At 34.7% G+C, this 25,503-nt stretch overlaps 1 protein-coding gene across 1 annotated transcript in view; it reads right to left on the reverse strand.

The window, feature by feature from the left end:
* The window catches only part of CCDC73 (coiled-coil domain containing 73), a 67,996-nt gene that overhangs the window by 4,906 nt on the left and 37,587 nt on the right, over positions 1-25,503 (reverse strand). The window contains exons 8-15 of the mRNA XM_086612910.1: positions 23,843-23,922; positions 18,010-18,138; positions 17,594-17,653; positions 14,920-15,024; positions 10,403-10,513; positions 8,377-8,508; positions 6,135-6,170; positions 4,473-4,638 (exon numbers count right to left, since the gene is read on the reverse strand). Coding sequence (XP_086469036.1) covers positions 4,473-4,638; positions 6,135-6,170; positions 8,377-8,508; positions 10,403-10,513; positions 14,920-15,024; positions 17,594-17,653; positions 18,010-18,138; positions 23,843-23,922 — 819 coding nt within the window. The remainder of the gene's footprint in view (positions 1-4,472; positions 4,639-6,134; positions 6,171-8,376; positions 8,509-10,402; positions 10,514-14,919; positions 15,025-17,593; positions 17,654-18,009; positions 18,139-23,842; positions 23,923-25,503) is intronic.

Genomic DNA, 25,503 nt, shown 5'->3' on the forward strand with positions numbered 1-25,503 from the left:
GGACCTATCTAAATTGGGCAGTATGATAAAGAGAGAGGTACATCTGGGACCCAGACCAAGATCCTCACTGTGAAGTTTTGCTAGAATTCAAGAGGTCTGGTGACTGTGCTGGTCAGTAGGCAACTCATTTGGGGAACTAGAGTTACACTAAACCCTCTACCAACTCCTTTAGATGAACCTCTCAGAGACTTCATGGAATTACATTACTTTAAATACAGAAAGGTTTCTGACAAGAAAAAGAGAAGAAACACATGGAAGAACTTAAGATAGTGCTATCTGTTCCTACAGAAAAGATATATGCAGAACATCACATGACTATGCATTCATTGTCTTGAAACATATAAAAATTCACATTATTAAAATGAATATTGTACCATTTGAGATCAGGGTTCTGCTACATTAGGACCACCACTGTTGTTTTAGGGACAAAGACTTTTCTGAAACTGAGCTTCAAAAAATTGTGCATCTGTATACAAATGTACATGGGTAAGAGACCAAGCACAGAAACAAAACTAGCTACGAACCTAATTCGTAACACCAGAACAATATAAGAAACCAGACTCCTGGTTTTCTGTCTCACTGCCAGTGGCTGCAAAACTAAGGGACAGGAGTCCATTCTGATCTTTGAACATTCAAGGGGCAAAGCTCAAAACACTAACCTCAACAAAACCTCAAATAGACACAAACACCCTAGATTGTGGATCTAGCTCCTTTGAAAAACATCTAAGCTCCCAAAGCTCCATTTCTCTACAAAAGCAGAGGCTCTCATTTTTTCCAGAGACTTAAGAGATTATCTATCTACTTTTTTAAGCTTACAACATGCATTAAGAATAGGCTCTTCATTCACGCTTTATTTTGAGAAAGGAAGGCAGCACTTATGCTGTCTCTTACTCTGTCCAATTACTGAACTAGAGGAACATCTGTAAATGTATTGGAATCAGTTTACTGTGGAAATAGAGATGATGCTTTTACTACTTTAGTAAAAGGTTGAGTTTAGAAATGGCAAGTGTAGTAAATAAATAGCGGGGTAATCTAACAGCTAATTTTATTGCAAACCAAATCTAAACTACAGTTTTTCCACATTTGAGTAATGATTTAGAAACATAGAAAAAGTTCATATTTACTGTTTTGCATATGCAAAATATTGCTCAGCAAATAATCACCAAGTAACAAGAGTAGGAGATGAAAAAGCTCCTTGAGCGCTCTTAACAGCTAGGTGTGTTTTCCAGAGCTTCAAAGAATATAAACTTCTCCTTTCACACATTCAACGCATTGAGGTGGTTATAAGTGTCCATCTGAATTAGAGATGTACAATAAATAAAAAAGTAAACTTCTTCTATGCCCCATTCAAGCAGCATCTACTGGTTCAAAAACTACCCTAGTTTTTACGCAAAAAGAGTGCACTGAATAATTTCCAAAAGCTGCTCAGTGCTTTTCAGGTATATGCAGAGCCCTGATAGAGTATGCTCTACATTAGGGTTAGAACTGCTACAAAAATTCAGTTTGTTGTTACACTGCTTTTCTTTCACAAGGAAAACATGAGAAAAACTTTATTTGATCAGATAATTGAGCAAACAAAAGCTACTTAGTTGCATTTATTCTATAAATTGACAGAGAAATCTCATATTTCATTTTTTTTTTGGCTGTATAACAGAAGGTTATATTTTTCTATGCTACACTAAGATTAGATGCAGAAATTCCATATTTTGATAATTTTTCTAAGTATATTCAGTACATGGTTCAAAACATAAACGCTTATTTTTCTTACCTAGTCCTGCTTCTCTTCTGTCACCATTTCCTCTGAGATTTTGACACTGTGTTTTTGAAATAACCTTTGTGTTGTTTTCCACTAAGCATGATAGTTTCAAAAGGGAAGGTTCCTTGGAAACTGAAGTCCATGCAGCTTGACCTCTCATTTGATTTACTCTTGAACAAGAACTGAGGTCTAAAAAACTTAAGTATAGTGGAGTTTTCTCAGCTTTTTTATCTGAGGTTGAAAGATCAAAGGATGACCTTCCAGTTATGTTACTAAACTTCCAGATGTTCTCATGGGTAAAGAGCATGATTCTTTCAGGTGACCCTCAGCAAACTTCCTTCCTGGAATGGTACTATTCAGTGAGTCTTTTTTCTCTTTTAACAATGTGTTATTTGTTGAATTATTAATCTCCAGGGAACATCCATTTTTGATGGAGTATGTCTGAATATCATCATTAACTTTTTTACATGAAATTAGTTTATCAGTACTAATTCTATCTGTTGGGGTTTTTTTATGAGCAATTATTTCAAGATCATCAGCCTTTACTGGAGATACAGCTTCAGTGTTCAAAGTACATGTATTTGCAGCATTCTCTGTTTTTTCAGTACTGTCTTGTTCAGGTTGCCTGCTGCGTGTTTCATCCATGTTTCTTGCTCTTTCTATTTTTGGGGGGCATAAATTGAAGGTGCCTAAGAGCGACATATTATCACTGTGTCTTTTTGTGGCATCATCACTGCTTGCATTATCACAAGAAATGGTTGGTAGATTTTGAGCATCAGTTCCTGGAACACCAGTACTCCTCAGTGCACTGTTTATGTTTCTGGCATTGTCATCATAATTTCTGTCTTCAGCATCTACGTGTGTCTGTTTAAAAGGAATTTTATCTCTATGTAACCACTCAGATTTAACAAGTTTTTTTCTGTTTTATGTAGTCCATTGCCTGCATCATTGTCTCTGTCCAGCAAGCTACATTTTTTGGTACTCTGTTTGAGAATTTTCTTTAATATGAGATAGGTTGCCAAAATTTAATTCATTAGCTTGATTATTATCTGTACTTCTCTCACATACAGTATTCTTCTCAGTGCAAAGAACCGCTTCAGACTCTGTTTTGGGTGCTTCAGGAGTAAGGACAATTTCGTTGTCTGGATGGTATTTGATTTTTTATCTGCCTTAGTACAAATTGACTCATCTGTAGTATTGCACAATTCTTGCTTGCTAGAGTTGGTCTCTTGACTTCCATTTTTCTTGCAGGCACCTACAATGCCAGTATTGTCCAAAAAATCTTTCTTGTTTGTGTGTGGCATGCTGCCAATGGCTCAGTTCTGTCCTGTAACTTTTGTTCTAAGTTTGCATTGTTTTCATCCAGTAACCGCTCTACATGTTGCTCCTAGATTTTCTGCTTCTTTGCACTCAGTGACATGTATTTCCGAGGTCTGTCCTTGGGTAATTAAATCAGTATCTGTGCAGAGGGTATTCCTGGGAGAAGCCTCCCTTTGCTTTTCTTCATAAGGGCTAGCAACATTAATTTCATCCTTAAAACTGTTTTCAAGAACTTGTAAATCTGTTAGAGTAAGTGTATTCTCTAGTTAGTGATAGAAAACCTAGAGGTTAAGTAATGCTTTACTTTTAGAGTTTAAAGTTTCCAAAGAGATGGACTCAATTAGTATTGATACTGATTTTTTCTTATATTAACACATGCAAGTTTGTCAAAAAGTTACTTTAGATAAGTATTGCATTATGGTAACTTGCAAAATATTTATAAGCTGTTCAAACAGAAAACGCATTAACATTTTGTAGATTTTAGCTATGGCTGACAGTTGAAATATTTCCCAGCTGATACGTTGCCCTTATTATTGAAAGGGGTCTTCATTATGAAATTATAACACATACTTAATCAACCATTGTGTGTTTACATAAAGTTTAAGCCACTTGTTACTACTGCAACCGTATTTTTCTTTATTTTTGAAAGCAGCATTTTTAGCTAAATGGAAAACAAACCCCAAAAAAACTGTTTAAGGGACTATGTTCATACCAAAAGGAATATGCTATGACTTGATGGTAATGAGGAATAACAAGCATTTCAATATCAGAAAAGTGTTTTCTGATAGATACACTCGAAGGCTGTGAGCATTGATCCTTTAAAGCAGTCACTTTGCACTTAAGTTTTCATATTTCCACTTATCTTTGGTACATTTTAGAGACCAAGCATTAGAGACTAAGTACATTTCCTTTAGGTGGCTTAAAAAAATTACTTACTGGAGTTAAAAAGGGCTTTGTATAGAAAATTATTATGATTATCCACATGAACAGACCTTCGTTGTCCTGTGCAGTGCAATCACTCTCTTTCTGCCTTTTTTCACTGTTTTATGGGAAAGGGAAAGTCCTTGGGTTTGCTTCCAACACTTCTATACACATTATAGTTCTTCCTAACCCCTATTCACTCTTGAACTGGTATGCAGAAAGAGTATTGCAACAGCTTGAGGGGTTACAGCACATGGACTATCTTACTATCTATCTCAGGGCAGCCCCTGGAAGGCTGTGCTTTCATTCAGAGCTTTGTGACTTCACAGATTAGCACTGACACCAAAATTCTACTGTTAGTACAAAAACATTTAATTCAGGATTCAAGCATTCTCATGTCATATACTGTATCTGTAAACATTTATCCTTTCTTCAACAATACTACTGATCTCTATTATCCATGTAAAGTTATTACTTTGCTCCATCTGTCGTTCCTCAGTGCTTGAAGAGTAGTCCATTGTGGTTTTTACTTCAGTTTCTTCTTCATACCCAAAATTACCGTCTTTTCTTACAGATTGCATACACTCATTTTCTTTCTGAATAGCCTGTATTTCACTGTCTTTTGAGTGTTCTTGACCACTCTAGCATAAGAAGGAACAAAAGATCATACATATTTTAATAAGTTACTACAGTCACTGATTAGATTTAAAGTTCAGGACTTAGATTTAAAATTATTTTTACGGTTCTGATGGAAAAAAAAAGACCATTCACCTAAGTATACATAGTTAATATAAACGGAGGAAAAAAAAGCAGACTAATACTCTAGAAGAGTAGGAAAGAAACTACATCCTGCTATATTACAGTCCACAGAGAAAAGTTATACAGATTGACAGAATTTCTCAGAGGAAGGAATGTGTGTTGTACATGTGCTGACTGGATCACTCCCTCTACCTGCTGGCTAAGTCAGTGACCTGCTCAGTAGTTATATGTGGAAAAAACCTGCATGATTGCTATTTGCACTCACACATGTGCATACACATACATATTAACACTACGTTTTTTCTAACAAACCACCGAAGATTTTTAACTTCATTTCATAGACAGATAAGACTAATGAATTTGCAATTCCTGTCAGTCAGTTCCTCATTTCCTCCCAGATGGCTTTTTAACCTGAATTTGAGTTCAACCTCAAATTCAACAGGAATGGGAGCCTGAAAGATGTGTCTACTTAAAAATTTAAGTCACTGATCTGTGAAAACTAGGAGCTGAATAGTGAAGAAACACCCTAATAAAGCCTCACAAAAAAAAAAAAAGTAAGCTGCATCTATCATCATCAACTGTTTGGCAGCTGAAGTCAGGAGCACGTGCTCACTCTCGCCCTAAAGATAGGATATAAAAGGAGGTAGATGTGGGAGGGAGCCGGGGTACTGCTCAGTCCATAAAAGACGTGAGAAAAAGCTGAAGATACTTGGGTGACTGGAAGTGTTGCAAAAGGAAGACTGGGATGTGGGAGAGAGTTACAAGGGCTGTGCCTGGGCATCGGATGTATGGGGAGGACAGAGTATATTGCAAAATGGAGGGAGGCAGATAGACAACACTGGTAAAAATGGGATTATTGCAGTGGTGGCATAGTAGATGATGTAGAATACAAATCTGCAGGAAACAATTTTCTACAGGTCATAGACATATCCTGATGCTCACAACTTTGCTGATTTGGGGGAGGGAGGAGTCATGGTGAATGGAGGAGGGTCTTAAAAATAGTTTCCCTCTGACAAATACTCCACCTTCCATTGAAGTTTCAATTGAAATTTCTTTCCTCTTTTTCTCATGTTTTATCATCTTCCCTGTCATTCTGATTTGGAAATTATAAATATTATATCTTTTTTGTTTTCCAAGTTTTTAATTAGTTAATTTTGCTTCTTGGCTGTATACAGGCTTGACATCACATTTTCAAGCTTTTCTTTTCGAATACAAATACTAGAAATTTCCTTTTTCTTTAATGAATGCTGTAATTCTTTATAAATAATCTCTTGCTTCTAGGAGCTGTTTCTTTAGATGGAAACACCAAACAACACAATATAACTGTGCACGTTACCCTTTGGTACAGGTATAAAACCGCTACTACAGTGGAACTTACCACATTTGTTGGTGTGGGCTGAACTGCTGAATGCATCTGAAACAAACGTGATAAAGTGTTCTTAGAAAGGGAGAAAGGTTTACATGATTCCTTTCCAGATTTTTCAGATGAGTTGAATAAACCTAGTTTCCATTAACTTCAAATGGCTGTTCAGCCCTTCAAGAATAGGTCCAAGATGCATAAACTAAAATGCCTACATATCAAAACTATTAAACCTGGATTTTATTTTTTTCCCTGTGATTTAGTAGAATCTAACTAACATACATATACCTAAGATGACCTTTCCCTCGACAGAATATTTCATACTATGAAATTCAAAACCAGATCTCCCTGTACATACACACACAAGAATTACAATAACCTATTGCTAGGTATAGCCCTATTCTCTAGCAGTACACAGCTGTATTAGAAGTTACATTAAACTAAATGTGAAGCATGGCAAACTTAGACTGAATTGCAATTTGAGTCTGTAATGAGATCTGACATTGTACCTTTCTTTAAAAAGGCCTTTTGTTTAATTACCTATTCCACAGGTGATCAGTATGAAGAAATTTACATACATTCTGAATTTCATGCCCCACAAATAATCGCAGGGACTTCAGATTGCACTAGGTGTAAAATAAATATATGCATACACTTGGAGCCATAGTCAAGATCTAAATCATAGCCAACACTTTACCTTTTTATGTTTTCTTAGACACTGACTCATTACTGATACAAGGTGAAATCCCACAATTAGAATAATCAATATGATCTGCTGCAGCTCATGTAATTTTTGGCAGCGTTCCACTGGAGATTTGACTCAGCCTAACCTGCCTAGCTTTGAAATCTTATGATCATACAACACAAAGTGGTATGGCAATTTTCCATAAGATAGTGTAAGAGATATATTTAGAAGACATCTCAGCCTTTTTTTTTTTGCATTTATGAGCATAGGCTTTAAGCTTATCTCCTTTCGAACACATAGGATTATCTTAGTAAGCGCTAAGATACTGTTTATTGTGAACAACTGATTGTGTGCATTGATTCTGCATCCTGAACATAATTCATATCTCATTTTCATTTAAAGAAACAATGATTTTTAAGAGTTACACAATTTGCATTATACCTTGTAGAATTCATACAGCTTTGACAGTCAGTACTCATTTCAACTCTAACTTCCACTGCATTATTAAGCACATACCAGCAGATACATATATATGTATATATTCATATATGTGTGTATATGTATGTGTGTGAGCTATAAAGATACATATATGTATTGTGAAATTGATTTTAAGTTCTTCCAAATTCTAAAATATATTACAATTTGTCACTTTACTGACAATTCATAGACTAGTTCTAAAAATTAATCTGTCTTTACAGTCCTAGTGTTTTCCTATTTTCCTAACACTGAAAGCAAAATCGTATACATGCAAATGAGTTTTTCCATCTTATAAAAGACTGGAATATAAATTTGCAATCCAGTTTAAGCAAGGGATAACCAATAGCTGCAGGGCTACATGCTCTTCCTTTTGCCCCATAAGACCATCTTCATGTGCTTAACCACTTGTTGACTTCTCACGTGCTCTGAATATAGAGCCGAATGTGAATTTGGTTCACGCAGCAGCACAAGCTCAATTCTAGTTCAACCTGCGCTGCATAAGAGTGTCTTCTACCTCCTGCAATCATTACTCGTTAGGCTTGCTATGCCTTTGATGATTCTTAAAGACAGTAAGTAAAATAAAGGTTGGAGTTTTTTTAAACTAAAACTGAAGAACTTAGATAATCTATATTTTGATAAAACGAATCTTCTGATCTATCCTACGTTACAGAGGCTGAAATTAGTTCCTCTGAGTAGGAATGGACTTACTTCCACACTTCCAGGGAACTTACATACATATGAAGTCAATGGGTCTGCCACAGTATTTGAGAAACACCCATGCAAAATATGTCTGTGAAATAGGATTTAGTAAAGATGGATTATTTAAAATAACTGCTATCTATTACGTATAAATTTATTAATGAGGTAAAATCTCAAGTTTCTGTGATATAAGAGCCTCTCTGGATGAAAAAGGAACATTTTCTGGGCACAGAGTTTTAATGGGATCTTGGATCATTGATTACATCAAATAAATTTTTAGGTTTTGCAATGTCAAAGGAAGATCAGTGGACATGACAGCCAGACTAGAAAAACTGTCATGTCTCTCATTCTCTAATACTTTTACAAAAAAATGGAAAGTACTGTGGCTGAGACACTCACCTGCAGATTTTCCACTTGCTGAGAATGCTGATTTCCCTGAGGAGGATGATAATCTTCAAGATGTCTATGAACTCCTTTAAGGGAATTCAGCTCATTTTTAATAGTGTCTATTTCTCTTCTCATGTTTTCCTCCTGTAATAATTGAGGGTACACAGAGCACACAGAGAGAGATCTTTACTGCCTTTTCAGGTATGCAAACCAGTATTTTACAGGGCTATTAACAGCTTAGCAAATTAAAGTAAATCCTTAAAAGAAAGTACAAATACAAGGAATTTCTTTGTACAAAGTAAGGTAATTTTGAGCTCTTTCATTCAAACCAAAATTTTAACCACATTTCCATTACAGATGATACCTTCTATGAATTGGGTTTTTTCACCATTTACTTCAAATAGCAACGCTCAAAAAGTGAGATTTGTATTTGTAGCTTTCTTCCTTTTCTGGCTCAAAGATAAACATGCTAGTCAACATTCATTCTCTACTTACATTGTCAAGAAACTACAACAGCAAATAATTTGCTTGACACTTTACTTCTGTAAATAGCTTCAAGTATCCAATGCTTCTTCCGTGAGTGTGTAACAATGAAATTTTTTGTATTTAGAACAAAAAGGATGGCCAAAAATACAAGTTGTAAAAGAACAGAAGGGCAATTTCACAGAAATACCTTCATTTGATTTACAAACATTTCCACAGCAGTGTATAATTCTAACATTACTCATGATGATGCTATACTTTAAGATATTAAGAGACCAAATTTCTAGTTAGCTATAACAGAAATATGGAGAAAAAAAATTATCTTCTCAAGAATAGTTGCAAACATTGCTAGGAAATAAGCAGGGCCAATTCCAATGTCTATACAGGAAACTATGGTGTAGGACTCTTGTAGGAATCAGGGAGTTCAAATTTCTCAGGACAGTGAGCATCAGAACAGTTCAGCTATTTTGTAGTCTCATGGTTGCAGTCATCTCCACAGTGGCTTCACTTGAAAGAGTTAGCCTGAGACAACAGGATTACAAGGACAACTTTGCATTATTTCCCCACAGCTTCGCTGAGAATCTGTCTACCAAATTCAAAACCTTTCCAGCAGTACGTGCCAATTAGTAGAAGTAAAAAAGATTATTAAACAAATTCTGCTTAGAGTCCAGTTTCCACGCACTAAACAGATCTTGTCTTATTGAAGAAGTATTATTTTTCTTACTTGCCAACATGCATTTTTTATTACTACAATATTTTGCTAATTATTTGGATTAAATAATTACTGAAATATTCTTTAATGAAGTAGGAGAAAGGACGGCAAATATTGAAGACAAATTATTTTTAGGTGTACACAGAGGTGAATTCACTCAGAGGACATACAGGTTTTTACCTTTTCTTATTCCCTTTCACCCCACAGTCCACATGGAGTAATTCCTGCCAAATCAAGACCTCCAATTTAATGCAAGTTTTAAGTATCTCTGCCTGATTCAGTCTGAGGTTGGTTTGTTTTTTTCATGGGCATATGGCCTTTCAGAAGTACCTTTAGCCTCTGTCACTTCAGTCTATGTGGGTTTATGTTCATTTTTTACTATATGACAGTTTATTGATAGTTTTTTCAGGGTACAAGAGTGCAGCCTAGAAATGCTGGTATCCTCTGAATGAGTTCTGTAAAAAAATGCGAATTTCCTGAAAAATACATAAAATTCAATGTAAATTAAAAACTATATCAGCTTCCGTGACTAGGTAATGGTAAGTGTGCAATTCTGGTATATTTAAGTGCTAAATTCAAGCTAACACCTAATACTCTGGCTCTTGCTTTACAGAACTGCAGGAAGTACTCTGACCTTTTAGAGCACAGAAGTCAACATTTCTCCTAAATCTACCTTTTAAAAATACTCACTTCTAGAAGAGTCTGCATTACTGGAAGAGAAATTGGTTGTTTTTATTGTTTTATTTCTGCAATAATTTCTTGGCTTTTAAGAATTACCTGAAATGCTTGATGACTATTTCAAAAACCTTTTAATACTCTTAACATTTAATTTAATAAACCTACATCTTTTTTCCAAGTTCTTAGTGCTTTCTCATGCTCATTCTGAAGATTAAGGAACTTTTCTTCATTTTCCTTTGCCTTCTCCCTTTGCAGCTCATTATCTCTTTCAAGGGTCTGCAATAAAATTAATTATCCAAAAAATAATCAATACCACATTAATGAATTTTGATGTGTTTTATGTTGCTTGGACCTTTGCTTCTAACATGCTGGAAGTGCCATACAGATCAGTGATAATGTGCTATCTCAACAATAATTTTCATAAATTAACAGAAAGGTGCTTATAGTTAGCTAACAGGAAACAGGGGGAGGTTATGAAAAAACAAATGGCTATAAAAGGGTATAAAAACACTTGCCATTATTCAGTTTCACTGCATAAGTTTTAATGTGCTGAAAAAAGTAATATAAAGTCCAGAGATGAGAAATATGAAATGTAGCACAATCTAGGCCCGTTGTACTAAAAGAAAAAAACTACTGTATACTCAAGAAAATATTTTGTTTTTCTATCCTAAATTGTTTATAAGCTATCTTATAAACTGTATAAACTTTAAACTCTAAAACATATCTACTGGAACATGAAGTATACGTCTGATTATCCTTTATTTTTATTACATCACTGAAATAGGAGTGCATTAAAATAATAATAATATTAAGTTTTATACTATCATAATTGTACTTGCAACATTTTTGGGTTAACTCTTCAGCTTTACTGTGCTAAATTAAAGCAGCCTTGTGTAAATCAACGGTAACTTCACACACATTTCAGGTACTGCGAGAATTTTTATCCTATCCCATTTTTATAGAAAAGAATATAGAAGATAAAGGACTTACTGCATCCATTATCTACTATACAGATGACACAAATATAATTGATAATGTAAACATAACTTTAATGCATTTAGCTATATGACCAGCTGCATATTTGTGACTCTGCTGAGCTTCTTTGAAAGTCCACTTGAAAAAACATTAAGTTATGGAGGCAATGCTACAAAGCAAGTCCTTTTTACTTAATCTTTTAACTAAAAATGAGCCTACCTCTTGATTCACTTAGCATCAGTTTTAAAACACCTATGTAAATTTAACTACACTATTAATACAAATACGTTTTACAGGTATTAACACTGGGAAAATTCAGACTACCTTCCTTTTTTAAACACATGAAAAAAGTTGTGCATAAGAATATAGTGGATCTTCTCTGACAGATCATATCATTAAAAAGACGAGGCAATCCAACAATACATTGTCTGAATAATTCTGATGTAGCACCTCTCATCCAGTTCTATAAACTAGGAGTCCAAGACCTTCTCTCTTTGATAAATTTGCTCTAACATGAAGGATGCTTTTACTTGCGTCTCAGATGCAACCTCCTCTGAGATGGAATATGACAGTTATTCACATCATTCCTCTTAGGGCAAAATATCAGGAGTAGCACGTGAACGGAACTGATCATACATTAAAGCCAATTGTACAGAGAGGAATACCTGAATTCCTTGCAATCTCAAGTATTCTGTCATCTGTTGAAGAATTATAACTTTTTTTTCTGAACTCATTAGGACATTGGTATCCTAGCACTAAGTATGCATAGACAGAATGAGAAAGCACAGTGTGATCCTTCTTGAGTGTTACCTTGCAAGTTTAAGTATTCTGTCATCTCAAGCCCAAAAATAAGCAGTATTTTTAAAGAATAAAAATATTCTATGGGACTGTACAATCCACTCCTTCCATTTTTTGTAGTATTCTGAAGAAACTCTTTTTTCTTGGTGAGCAAGGCCCACAAATTCAACAGGGATATAAAATAGAGCAGAAGAATAACCTTCAGACCCCATTAATCATATTGAGGTTCTAGAATCAATAAAGATGAAAGCAATAGCTCTCAAATTGGCAGGAGAGTGGGTAGACCCTTCCAGTTATATATTCAGCTCCCTATTTCATGAAGTTCCATTTGTTGCTTTAAAAAATGACACTGCAAAGTAAACAGTTAATGTTGTCTCATTCCTTGGAATATCCTGGTAATTGTATCAAGCTGTCAGCCAAATGAGTAGCTATATAAAACCAACAATATTTTATGAGTACTGTTTAAACAGAAAGACAGACATTTCTGACAAATCAAAGTAACCCCATGAGTTCATATGGAAAGAATAAGAACAAGTGCCATTCACTTTTAATATAGCATTGTATGTACATCATGCTGTTTAAGGGAATGGCTGCATTTTATGTATGTACTTATCGAGTTTGCAAAAAAATACATCTATTAAAATATCTAGCCATTTTTATGTTCCCAGATGAAAGCTTATCACTCATATGTACTTATATAAATCTTATGAATCCTTTAATTCCCATTCTCAAATGAGAACACGTCTTGGTTTTAGAAATGCACAGAATGCTTTCAAAACTCAGCTGAAATCAAATCTCAGCTATCTCGAGTGCCACATTGAAGACTAAGGAATATTTACATCAAGCTAAGTATTAAGGAGTCCTCGTATAGTCAACAGAGCTTTCAAAGGTTGGAGCAAGAGCCTCTTAGTAGTCACCCATGTCTTGCAACAACATAAAGTACTTAAGCCTGCAAGAAAGACTACACTGAAGCTTTGATGACTAGAAATAAGTTTGTCCTGTAGTTAGAAAAACGGAACACATTAATACCTTCCCAATGTCTAATATAAACAGGACCCAAATCAAGCAGGCTCTCTAATCAGAATTAGTATAATTGCAATCAGAAATCAATTGTTGGCCTATACAGGCTGCAAAACAGAGACTGGTACTCAATTGGTATCTTAACAAGAAGAAAATAAGCTATATTCTTACACTTGTAGACATTTATATGGAGTCTTCAAAGATAAGATTCACAGATACCATTCATAGTTTTAGCTGGAGCTTTAAGGCATACTATATACTTTATCTGAGATGGGAAACAACAGCTCATAATCAGAAAAAAGCACTTTTAGAATACACCTGCTATTCAATAATCCTGACACAACGATCCTAAATGTCTCCCCTGTATTATGAAAGTCATCACCAGTAAGGTTATATGCCAGTTAAATTATCTCAAGCTTCTGGTTTAATTTACAAAGTCATTTCAATCATCTTAAAAATTAAATGCACATTATATTCTTACTTTAACAAAACACGGTATTGTATGAATAGCAAGTAATGCAGCTGTTTCACTGGACCCAACATGTAAAACGGATTTTTAACTAAATTAATGTGTTAAAAGTTTCAAACATACTAAGAAAAACACAAACCTTTTCCTATTAAACTGTCCTTTGTCATTTTAATTTATTATTTTATTTTTAAAAAGCTAATATACAAAAGAGGAACTGGAGAACTCTGAAAGTTCATAATGGGTGAATCTGGTGGAACTGTTCTCTAGGTGAGAAGCATCTTTTCTTGGTTCTAGAGCAACCTGATGTCAAAGAATTTTAAGTCATGAAACTCCAATGCTCTAGATAAATATAAATACAGGAACCCAGACATCTGAAATCAGTGAGTTCTTTTCCAGTCGCTACAGTTTTATCCAGTACTACAAAGCAGGTACTTAAATTCCTAGTGAAATTTTAGGTAGTTTCTGATGGAGAACATAACTGATCTTTAACCTTAGTTGTTTCATCAAAATGCAAAATTCATATATTTCATTGTGGCAGAAGGCAAACTGCTACATCTATTGAAAGACAAAGTAAAGGCTTATGTGAAGTGAATAATTTCAATTTAGCATAGAAGTGTTTACTTAGGAACAAAAGTATACACACATAGAGGAAGTTTAATCTGAAATTAACTGAGATCCTAGTTCAAAACCTTGGCCTTATAGGCCAAGCAAAGAATGGAATAGTTGTGGTTATGTATGGACAAATAGTAAATAATAATTATTAATAGTCTGATTAATGATTGCACCTGAACTCTGCATGGCACATCTGACCGGAACAGATATGACCTTAATCTTTGGTGCACTGTGGGCCAATCTGACTGCTAGTGTAATTTACAATCTAAACTGAGACACTTTTACATGCTCAAAGAGGAACTGAGGAATGCTGCAACGCCACACTCTCCAGCATGGCTACTTACCACCTCTAGCATAATATGGCACCAGACAACACAGCAAGAAAACGGCTCAGGATATGCTCTTTCTTAGGCTCTCTGCTCTAATAAAACTGGGTACAAGCTCTGGCTATGAAGAACATTTCAGAATGAAGTAGTTCCAGAAAAGAAATTTATACCTACCTGAAAACTATAAGAAACAAAGTCATAAATAATTTTATTTCAAAATACTTGAAAGCAACCCCAATACGGTCCGGTTTGCCCTCCAGAAATGGCTTACAAGAATGGCAACCATGATTTACTTTAGGGGGAGAACTAAGAGAGGGAAACGATAGACGGCACTTCAAGGCTCATGCTGACAGTTAAGGAGCTGAGGGAGCAATGGAAGTGAGGTCAAAAGTTCTGAAAAGCATACAGATGTCTTTAACAGCCCTGGACTTAAAAAGTACATAACAGATAGTAGCAGCTTGTCTGATCAAGAAAAATCTGACCTGATACTCTTCTTTCAGTGCATTTAATTCACTTTCCATTCTAACATTCGTTTGGCTTATTCGCTGAAGCAGCTCCTGCACACATTGTAGGGAACTGAGAATTTCCTTATTAATACAAACAAATTAGGATATATTGAATAAGATTTTGTTTCTGAAGTTTAAACATTAGATAATTTATGTCTTGAGATTAACATATTTATTATTTTATCCTGCCAGTGTTTACAAAATCACATATATAAAAAACGTACTCCGACACCAACATTGGGGAATGGCTTATAGGGAGAAATCAGAACAACTCCAAGTTTTTCTGGCCTTTTGCCTTGGAGAAGGTAACATTATTATAACTTATTATAACGTATTCATTTTCAGAGAATTTTCTTAAAATGAACAATCCATTGATACTTTAAACATACTTCAGTGCAATCTGAATAAAATATATCAAATCCAACCCCACTGTGAGTTCAACTAATCTAACAGAATAATTTTATGGTACCATATTACAGTTCTGAAAACATGGAACATCCCAGAAAGATTATATGACAGGCAAGTAATCCCTTCCATTAATGGATCACCTTATGTGACATTATTCTGTATTTCCTGAATTAAATCCTAATAGATGCATTAGCTTTGCATCATATAGTGCAAGTACGTCAGATTTGCTGTCACTACCTGAATTCTTGTGGTACCTTCATCAAGCCTGTATTGTTACTTCAAGAAGAGTGAGTTCTAAAAAAAGAGCCACCCAAAATGAGTTGACTAAGGTGGTACAGATTTACAAACCCATGGGTGCTGCCATTAAGTTTGTTGCAGTTAGCTGAAAACGTGGATGGAATGGAGACAGTAATTTTATATTAAACACTACAAAACATATTTCCAAAGATTCAAAGACAGAGGGAATGATCTAGCCAAGCCAATCTTTACCCCTAAAGACCAAAAGAGCAATTACTGAAAGACCACCTGCACATGAAAAAAAACTTGAGTTTTGGGCATAAGGCAGTTTTAAATGTGCTCAATTTCTTCAAAATATATTGAGAAGAACATATGATTAGAAAAAAGTATTTTCATATAACTTGCAAAGAGCTTTCCAATTTATCTATATTTGGTTCTATTGTATACACTGATACAGCTATCTACTAAAATTAAATCATTATTTTGGGTGTGCTCTCATTCCTTTTCATGCATATATTTGTTATTCAGAGATAAATAGTATTTTGCACTGAAGCTTAATTCATCTTTAGTTTAATTTTACATCTAGAAAACTGAACCAGAGAGATGTGTAATGGCTTGCCCAGCGTCATCTGACAGGTGGACAGCCTAGTTGGGCCATGTCTTCTAAATCTAGTACGGGGGTCACTCAACTAGACAAGATTGCTTCTCTGCATACATTTCAGTGTAAATCAGATATAATTTAGATAGTATATTCAGCCTCAGTCCAAGCACCATTGAAGCCAACATCTTCAGTTAATCCACATGGTGAATTTGTAGTTCTCTATAATATGAAATCCAGGTCCTCTAACCCAAGTTCTTGGAGAAAACATGAAGTTTATCTCTATATTAGAGCCCTCCCTAGATTTATACCAAAACTCTCCATGTATTAAAACCAACCAACCAAATCCTAGCAATTCACACAGAACAAAATAGAGAAACAAACCAGAGTCCTTCTCTAATACATATCAAATATGCACATGAATGATGCTACAAGATCTCCATATAATCTGTTAGTGCATTCAGGGCTGGGGGACTAACGAGGCCTGAGCATGACTCTTGTTTTTCCCCTGTTTATTGGCAAGTATTTTTAAAAAGAAAACTCAAAATGCAAACTGGTTTTTATGGACTGGAAGAGTTCTGCTGGATTAGCCTTCAGTGAGTGAGCAGTGGGTATACAAGTAAGCTACTGCTTTTGTATCTCCCTGACAACAAGAGTCATACACTTCTCTGACGTTTTTGGTTAATGAACTGCAGAATGAAAATTCTGCAACTGTTTATGAAAAAAAAAACCCACCAAAACCAACTACCCTTTTACACTTAATATTCTGCAAAGCAGTGTATTATGCTGTTATTAAAGAGAACATAATTTTTTTGCTATGTTTGATACTTGACTCCATGTACCTTGGTTTGAATACCAGGATTTGTGCTGGAACATACCTGAGTTTGCATTAGAAGACAGTCCTAGCTCTGTTCAGCTATGTGTAGGGTAGCTTAATATTCTAAATATGTACGTGCTGTATGAATGGAACACCATTTCTTTTGTATATGATTGACACATGAATCCAATTTTACCTGGATTCAATACCAGCAATATTATAGTAAACTGTTGGCAGTTGGAAAGCAGAATAGCAAGCTTGTTATGCACACCTTATTGCATAATTGTACTGAACCAATATGTAAACAACTATTTCAAGGGTATACCAAGTTTCTCCCATCTGAATTCAAAGGCAAAAGTTAAGACTTGGAATACAGTGTCACACAATGTATTTTGTTTTGCTAATACACTTTCTAAAAACTGAGGAGTAAGATTCCATTTATATTAGTATTAAAATATTTCTGAAGGGTAAACAAGTGAATTTAATTAGTTTTAATAGCCTAGTATGATAATGTAATAAACTTAAATATAATATATAGCACATATATTCTTAAGTGATTTTTAAATAGCAAAGTTGTATTAACAACTCACCAGCTTTTCTTCTTTAATGTGAATGTTTTCTTCTTCAACTTTTTTACGAACTGCTGTCTCCTTAAAAAAGAGCATCGAGAACAGTAAAAGGCATTTAAAATTACTGTCTATTTTCTTTAGTAATATTGTATTAACATGACATTGTGAATCATTATGAGGCTGTTTAAACAAACTGAATTATTTTGAAATGTCTTCTTATCCATGTGTTTTTTTACTATAAAATTATGCTTATATTCATAGCATATTTACTTCTCTAAAAAAAGGTTGTTCTGGAAATAGTTTTGTTATACTGTATATGCACTTAGTAGAAAGGAATCACTAATCTGTATACATCAAAGAGATCATTGTCAGGATGTTTGCTGAATGAAGAACAGAACATTTTCACAAAAAAATAATTTGTTTAAATTCTAAAATACCATTCCGATTTTTTGTTTCAGTTCTTGAAACTGTTTTTCCTTTGCTGCAAGATTGATGTTTTCTTCTTCCACCCTGTACTGAGATGTGACCTTGGACCTTATCAAGTCTGTAGTCACTTTCTTCAGTTCCTTAACACAGGAAACACATATAAATAGTTCATCTAGTATAGCATTGCAATTCAAAACAAAGACAAATCTTTTAAACTATCCTGAGTCGTGCCCTACTTTTAAATAATGTATGGAAGCAACAGAATAAATTAGAGAAACTGAAATTTGTAAGACTGATTTGCAAAACTTTAAACTTGTCACCATGGTAAAAGTTTATTTTTTCAGAGGTAAAATGTTATTGTGCTGATTTTTCTCTGTTTGAAGTATTTATGATACTAAGCATTTTGTTATTTTCTCTTCCAAGAAGTATATTAGAGGTGGACATTGAGTTGGTATTGGTAAAACCTCCTACACTGAGATATACAATAGGAATAAAGTACCTATTATAACCACTGTGTATGTTCCTGGAATCAGGAGAAAAAAAAAAAAAGGAAGAACATGAGTATCTGGTAAAAACAGAACTGGCTATAATTTGGAGGATCTTTGCTTTTCCTGAAACATTAATTACTTAATCTCAGGAGAATGCTAAATTAATTTTATATTAGAGGCTTCTACAACATTATTTCCATCTAAAATATGCCTTTGATTTTATAGTCTTTATAATCTTTTAAATATCCTGGTTTGTTTTTTTTTTTTTTTGGTATCTGTTTTCTAACCAGTTATTCCAAGCTCCTAGTGCAACAAATAAACAGCAAATGCTTTGATCTCATTAAATTACAACTTATAGTTCCTGGAGTCATAAATATTGTGCCCTGTTCTCCCCCACCCCTCCCATTCTGGTACAAGGTAGTCTGTTATATCGCTCTCTCCTTGAGCGCTCTGACGTTTACTCAGACAAATAGCAGAGGTTATGAATGCTGTTCACAGATAGTATCAAGAATTCTTCATGATGCCATAGTGGTGAACCAAGCATTCAGAACGGTAATAGTTTTATCTAACAACTAAGTTTGGTCTGTTAACTTTTCTTCACAAAACTGGAATTCCATCTTATCACAGACCAATGGTTTAACTGTTCTGGACAAAATCATATAACAGTACAAAAGAAAAAGGGAAGATTACGTTGTAGCTGAATTCACAAATACAAAGTTTATGGAAACGCAAATATAGGTTACCACTTTTAAATCAATCTTTTTATTCTTTTTTTTTTCCTAGAGGCTTTATTTCTCATGTATTTTAGCCATAAATAAATCTAAAATGATCTACTAAGTACTAAGTGTAACTGCAGAATCAATTATAGAACCCAAAGACAGCAATGCTTTAGAACTGTGATAGTCTGTAACCTAGCAAGTCTTTTTCTGATTTTTGCAATAACAACATAAATTAGTTGTACTATTTTACCAGAAGGCTCTGTAATGAAACATGCAAGGAGAGGCCCTACATTTAAGTGGCAGAAAGCGCAAGCAGTTTTAACTTCATAAAGTGAAAAGGTGCACTGTGCCAGTCTTTACAGAGAACTAGATAATGATGTACAGAACACACCTAACGGGTTGCGGGCTACACAAGCAGGTGCGAAAGCCTGCTATGGATCTGATACTATATACTTCCCAAAACTCAGAGTTTATTGCCTGCAGAAAAATCTTACTACTTATTTTGTCACGGGGAAAGAAACAAGTTGTACTAAGTAAATCACGTCTGAGATAGAAACGATGAGTGGTTTTTCTTCTTTGTATATAGCAAGTGAATGTGTATAATCTATCTGGAACCAAACCCAGATCTGCTAATCTACCAAGGCTGTAGGCAGAGGGGAAAAAAACCACCCCCACCCACCACAAAATACACAAAAACCCCAACCACCAAAACCCAACACAAACTCAAAAAAGAATCAACACAACCAGATCACCAAAATAATGGGCAACTTTCCCATGGTGAGTGAAAACATAAACTATGTAGGTGTGAAAATAATATGAAATAATTTTATACATAAACCCCGTGTATTTTATTGTACTCTGAAATGAAAAGAATTCACTCCCAGAGTTTTTGTTTATTTTCCTAGTGGCTTTCTTTCATTAATAAGATGACTAGTAGTATTCCGAATCCTATAAATTAAATTGAATCTGGAAAATAATTTTATCAGTTTTTGAGGAAAGCTAAGAAAGATGATAAGGCTTTAAACCCCTTCCTTTGATGTGTTGCTAGCAGCCAATACTTAGGGACCCGGTTTCAGAAACACTTCAAGCCAGCATAAGTCAAGACTACCACAAAAGAATGGTCCTGCTCCTTAAATGTATTCTCCTTTTGCCAGTTGATCTAAGGTAAAACTTACTCCCGTTTTTTGGAAAAGCATAGTTTTGGTCAATACAAAATTTCCATTTTACTTTCCCTCAGGCCACACAAATACATATGCCAGCATAAGTGGTGGTATGGGACTGGAAAAGCAGCCAGTGCAGGCAGATGTAACCATTTCCCCAGACAGTGCTGATACCTTATGCAAACTTCAAGTGTATCTGAAATTACAACTACATCTCTTTTGCTCTCTTCCTAGATCGGTGCAACTCTCTTGCAATCTTTCAAGCCTTGAGCAGCATAGCTCTTTTTTAAAGGTTTGTTTCATTCCGCTGCTTTTCTTGGTCAGATTTCAATGCAAGCATTTTTATGGTTTCACTAGTTTACTTTTATCCATAAACGTTGAATAGCATTCACTAACTTCATATTCCCATTACGAACAAACGTGTGAGATCATCCTCGTCTGCATCAAAGTAATGGCTATGATAAGAGCTGACAGCCAAATTAAGATTTTAGTACTAAGGATAGCCATTCCCACTCCAGCACTGAGGCTGCAGAGGAAAAGTTTGAACCCACATGTAGTCAGAACTGTTAGAGGTCAGTCAAGTGTCAAGGCAGATAAAACCAGCTTTATAAGTTGTCCCAACTTGTGCTGCAGATATCATGACTTCTTTCAGCTATGTAGCAAGTGAAAACAGCCTGGTAATCCCTCTTGCAAGCTTTCTAAAGTTTTCTCATTGCTTTGTATCTCTTGTAGATCCCTTCAGCTCTACACAGATACATTCCCCAACAAGGGAAAACACCTGACTGCTTGAAGAACACCCTGCAATCATTAGGCCAAGTACAAGGAAATGAAACTAGCTCAGGGCACTTCTTACTGGGTCCGAGCACTTCTTTTCTCTTCATTTACACAATGACCCAAAAGATGAGCCACAGCGCTTCCACAAACAGAACAAGTGACATCACAGATATAGTTCAGATACGCACCATCTCACTACGTAACTTTCCAGAAATGTTCTACAAGCAAACTGTTGAAATGGGAATACTGAAAAATGGGCTGTATTTTTCTTCGCTATGTTGTTCATTTTTAACTTTGTTTTCACGAAATTCTGCATTTTGAGGAAAAAGGCGGCCTTTTTATTATACACAACTTTTATTAATAAAACCATGTTTACAAATAAACAAACACCCACTTTTTTTTTCAGAATAAGGCATTGCCGCAGCAAAGTGCTGCAGCACTATGTGAATATTAAAAGGCTAAGAAATTAAATTCCAGTTCAGTTTTCCATGGACATTCCGAATGGGATAGTCAAATACTAAACAACCAATAAGAAATTCAGAAGTAACCAGGATAAGGGCATTTTCTCGGAGAACTACAGAAAACTAGATTAAGTTTCAGTTGGTCCCTTCTTCTAACAGTATTTTATTTAAATTCATCACCCATGACCTTAAGAATCAAGAGCACAGCTGACAAAAAATAGATCAAGTGATATGTTTGATTACTGGAGTGCATAAATCACTATCAGTTTATCTCACACACCTCTGTTACTCACAGATTTCACTATGTAAAATTTTCCTTAAACATTTTTCTTCTCTTACTTCTCGAACTACTTACAATCAGAGAATTGTAAGTAATTCATTATTCTTGGTTTCTAACCAAAAGCAACAAACCTCATTTACTGTGATGCTTAAAAGCTTCTAGTGTACTAAATTTTGACATTTACATATATTACAATAAAGACATGCTGCATTTGAGATTAATGTACCTCTTTGTCACATACAAAATTACTTTTTTAAAGGAATTGTACAGTTGAAGTGTACCAAATGCACACAAGACAAAGTTGTCCTCAGACCTTCATGGCTGTAACAATATTAGCATTATAACAAATATGGCTTTTTTATAGAGGACAGTTACCACCACTAACAACTTCCGATGTTTTATGTTACTTTTCCATCCATCAAACATTACAGATAAAGATATATAGGTTTTGAATTATATCACTAAATAAACATTTCTAAATGCCATAAAACGAATTGTGATCTAGAAATTAATTAGATAATTTTTCCAGTGTTCTGTTTTATTGTTACTGTGTTTCTCAGTCAGTTTTTATGATGGTAGGAGTTCTGAAATCTTTGAGATCAGACAGTCACTTCAAAACCTGATCTTTTGGACTCTAAGGTTTGCCATATTATATCTATCACGTAACTGAACAAATCTAGATTGAATCATGATTAATCTTTAGTGTGGCTAGAATATCTTCAGGAATAATAATGTAAAAATTAAGCAAAGCACTAGAGAAGGTAGAATGAAACAAATGAAAAAAATCTTAAACGTCTCTATTTCAAGATAAAATTTAATTTTAAGTAAGGCTTCTAGAGACATCACACTCCAAAGAACCTTAACAATAAGGACTGTGTGCCTTAGAACAAAAACCAACACTAGATTCAGGAGACTTTCAAGTATTACGTACCTTCAAATCACCTTTTTTTAAGGCAAACAAAGGTCATGGTAGGGAAACATCCAATCTTTGATCAATTTAACCTAAATATAAAATGGTCATAATCCCTTCTCCTAATTTACAAATTATCTTCCCTGTCCTCCATGTCTTTTTATTTTGCACAAAATTCGCAGACTTTGCAAAGATCCCATGGTAGTCCAAAGCATTCATCTGGAAGCTGGAGATTAACATTAAACCAAGAAAATAAATGCATTTGTTCCCTACCTAAAATCCTCAGAGGATCAAAGGGAGGAAAAAAAAAAGTGGAATAGAAAGATAAGAAGATATCAAAAAGATGTGGTATGGAAAGATATGGAGTTTACAGGACAATTTTGATTTCAGTGGATCCCTTTGCTCTTCACCTGCCAGCACTTAAGAAACAGCTTAAAGGGAAAAGAGCTTTGTTCTTCCCACTATCCCATATGTTCAAGAATGTAACTCAGAAATGTACCTGGTAAATAGTAGTTTCTGAATAGATAAGGGCAGAAAAGAGCTTAATGGCCAGACAACTTCTCTGTCCATAGTACCACTATTATCTAATGTCTCAGTCGCCCTGCCACAACACACTCCCATTTCTGATGGAGATACAGTTTGTATCCTATGTTCAAGCTATCAGCTTGTTTCTATGGCAACTACTCTTCATGTTCTGTCTCTCTGACTAAACTGAAATCACCACTGCTACCTTTCCATATCAGATGGGAGAAGCAATGACAATACAGCACAGGAAGAAGACAGGTTGCTAATAATTAACAAGAAACGAGTAGGACGCTGTAGAGATAAACAAAAATTCCCAAGTTACAGAAACTATTCAGAGCTGTTCAATGTTTAATTGGCATTCATCTGAAGTATCTGTGCATAACAAGGGAGCATACAACTAATTTAGCCATTAGTCATAGAATGGAGAACAATTCTGCTGCTTGTCTGCTACTTCTAGATATACTACAGCAGCTTGTAAAGTCCCGAAGAATCCCACTTCTACATTCAGAACTGCGTACTATACTTACTTCCTTCAGATTATTTATTTCTGTCTCTTGTCTTTTATTCACTGATGTTAGTTTCTTATTGAGCTGTATCGCTTCCTGTACTTTAGACAAAAGTTAAAACATGTTAATATATCATTTCATATTTGAATATCTGATTTATAACTGCAATGTATGTGTATATAATTTATAAAATAATTAAACATCTTCATGGAAAGGAGACTAAGACTGGAAATATGACTCAACTATTTTTCTGTATAATGTGATACTGGACTGGAGGATTACACAAGGTGGTACCAGTTGCTCTATACCTCAAGCAATGAGTTAAGACTTTTCTGTGTGTGGTTTGCTTCTTTTTTTTTTTTAATTGTAATTTAATTTTTAGTGTCACCTCACGTCACTTTATTAGGATCATTTCTCCATTAACTTTTAATGCTAGTTTTGTTTTTTAACTAAGGCTTTGCTTGTCATTTTCTGGGTTTAATTATTTTCAGAGGAACATAGAACATAATGAACCACAGAACATTCAAACAACTGAGTTAACAGATGTACAGAGTTATATACCTGTAGGACATGGAAGACAGTGGAGGATAATGGAGAGGAAAATGCTAAGAATAACTTCTGTCCCTTTTGAAAAGGAAGGGAATTTTCTCTTAGACTTTATACAGGTCAAAATATCACTAGGAAATCGCTTGAAGTTTCACATGAAAAGCTGAAAATATTCACTGGTCCCTGTACTTTTTCAGTCACCTCTATTCAATCTCAGTATTTTGACCCTCTGAGGTCTTTCTTCAGGCTTTTGTATTTCCTAATTCCTCTTCATTCACTCCTAATCTTTTTTCTTTTTTTCTGAAAAAGCTTCTGGTACAACATTTGAATACAAGAACTCTAGACGCTCCATTGCAGCCAGAAAGTTCTTTCCCTTTCTGTTAAAGGTGGTAAGCATCACAGGGAATGAAGGACAACAGCCTTACAATACAATAAGCAATTTTGCAGTTTTATATGAAATATGTGCTTAACATATGAAAATACTTAAGAATGTAACAGATATCTTCTGATATAACTTAGAAAAAAATCTACAAAAACAAGCAGGCAAAAATTGGTAAAAGTTTCTCCTGTCTTTCAACAAGAGTCATGGGTCCACTCTCTAGCTTTAAAATACTAACAGTGGCACATTGCTTAGGCAATGAAGTTTTAGATTTATTATAAATTGTGTCATTTTCCCTATGCAGCACTATGGCACATCTATCTTCACTTTCTTGTCTACCTACATACTGCTTTAGTACAGCAGATAAAGAACAACAGTTAATAAATTTAAACAATTTGCATTAAAAAATGCCTCATATACTTTCTGCCTGACTTTTCCACTGACTGCAGTTCCTTGCTCAGAATTTACAAGTTACCTACATCCCTATTGCACGTCTTACATACTGCAATGCAAATTGAATTCTCTCTGTGTTAAGACACACTATAGTTAAACTGATGAGCAGATTGGCTGCTTGAACAGCATCAGTTATTAACATTCTTCATATTTTCTACAGGTTCATTTTGCAATTATCGATAAATGGAAGTAAGAACATGGCAAAAAACACTTATATAACTCAAATAGTGTAAATACCGAGAGTAAAAGTCATTTTTCTTGAAATTGCAAAAACACTTTTCTGTATCTGACATACCAGAAAAGC

This window comes from Tauraco erythrolophus, chromosome 6 (assembly GCF_009769465.1).
Source record: "Tauraco erythrolophus isolate bTauEry1 chromosome 6, bTauEry1.pri, whole genome shotgun sequence".
NCBI classification, from domain to species: domain Eukaryota; kingdom Metazoa; phylum Chordata; class Aves; order Musophagiformes; family Musophagidae; genus Tauraco; species Tauraco erythrolophus.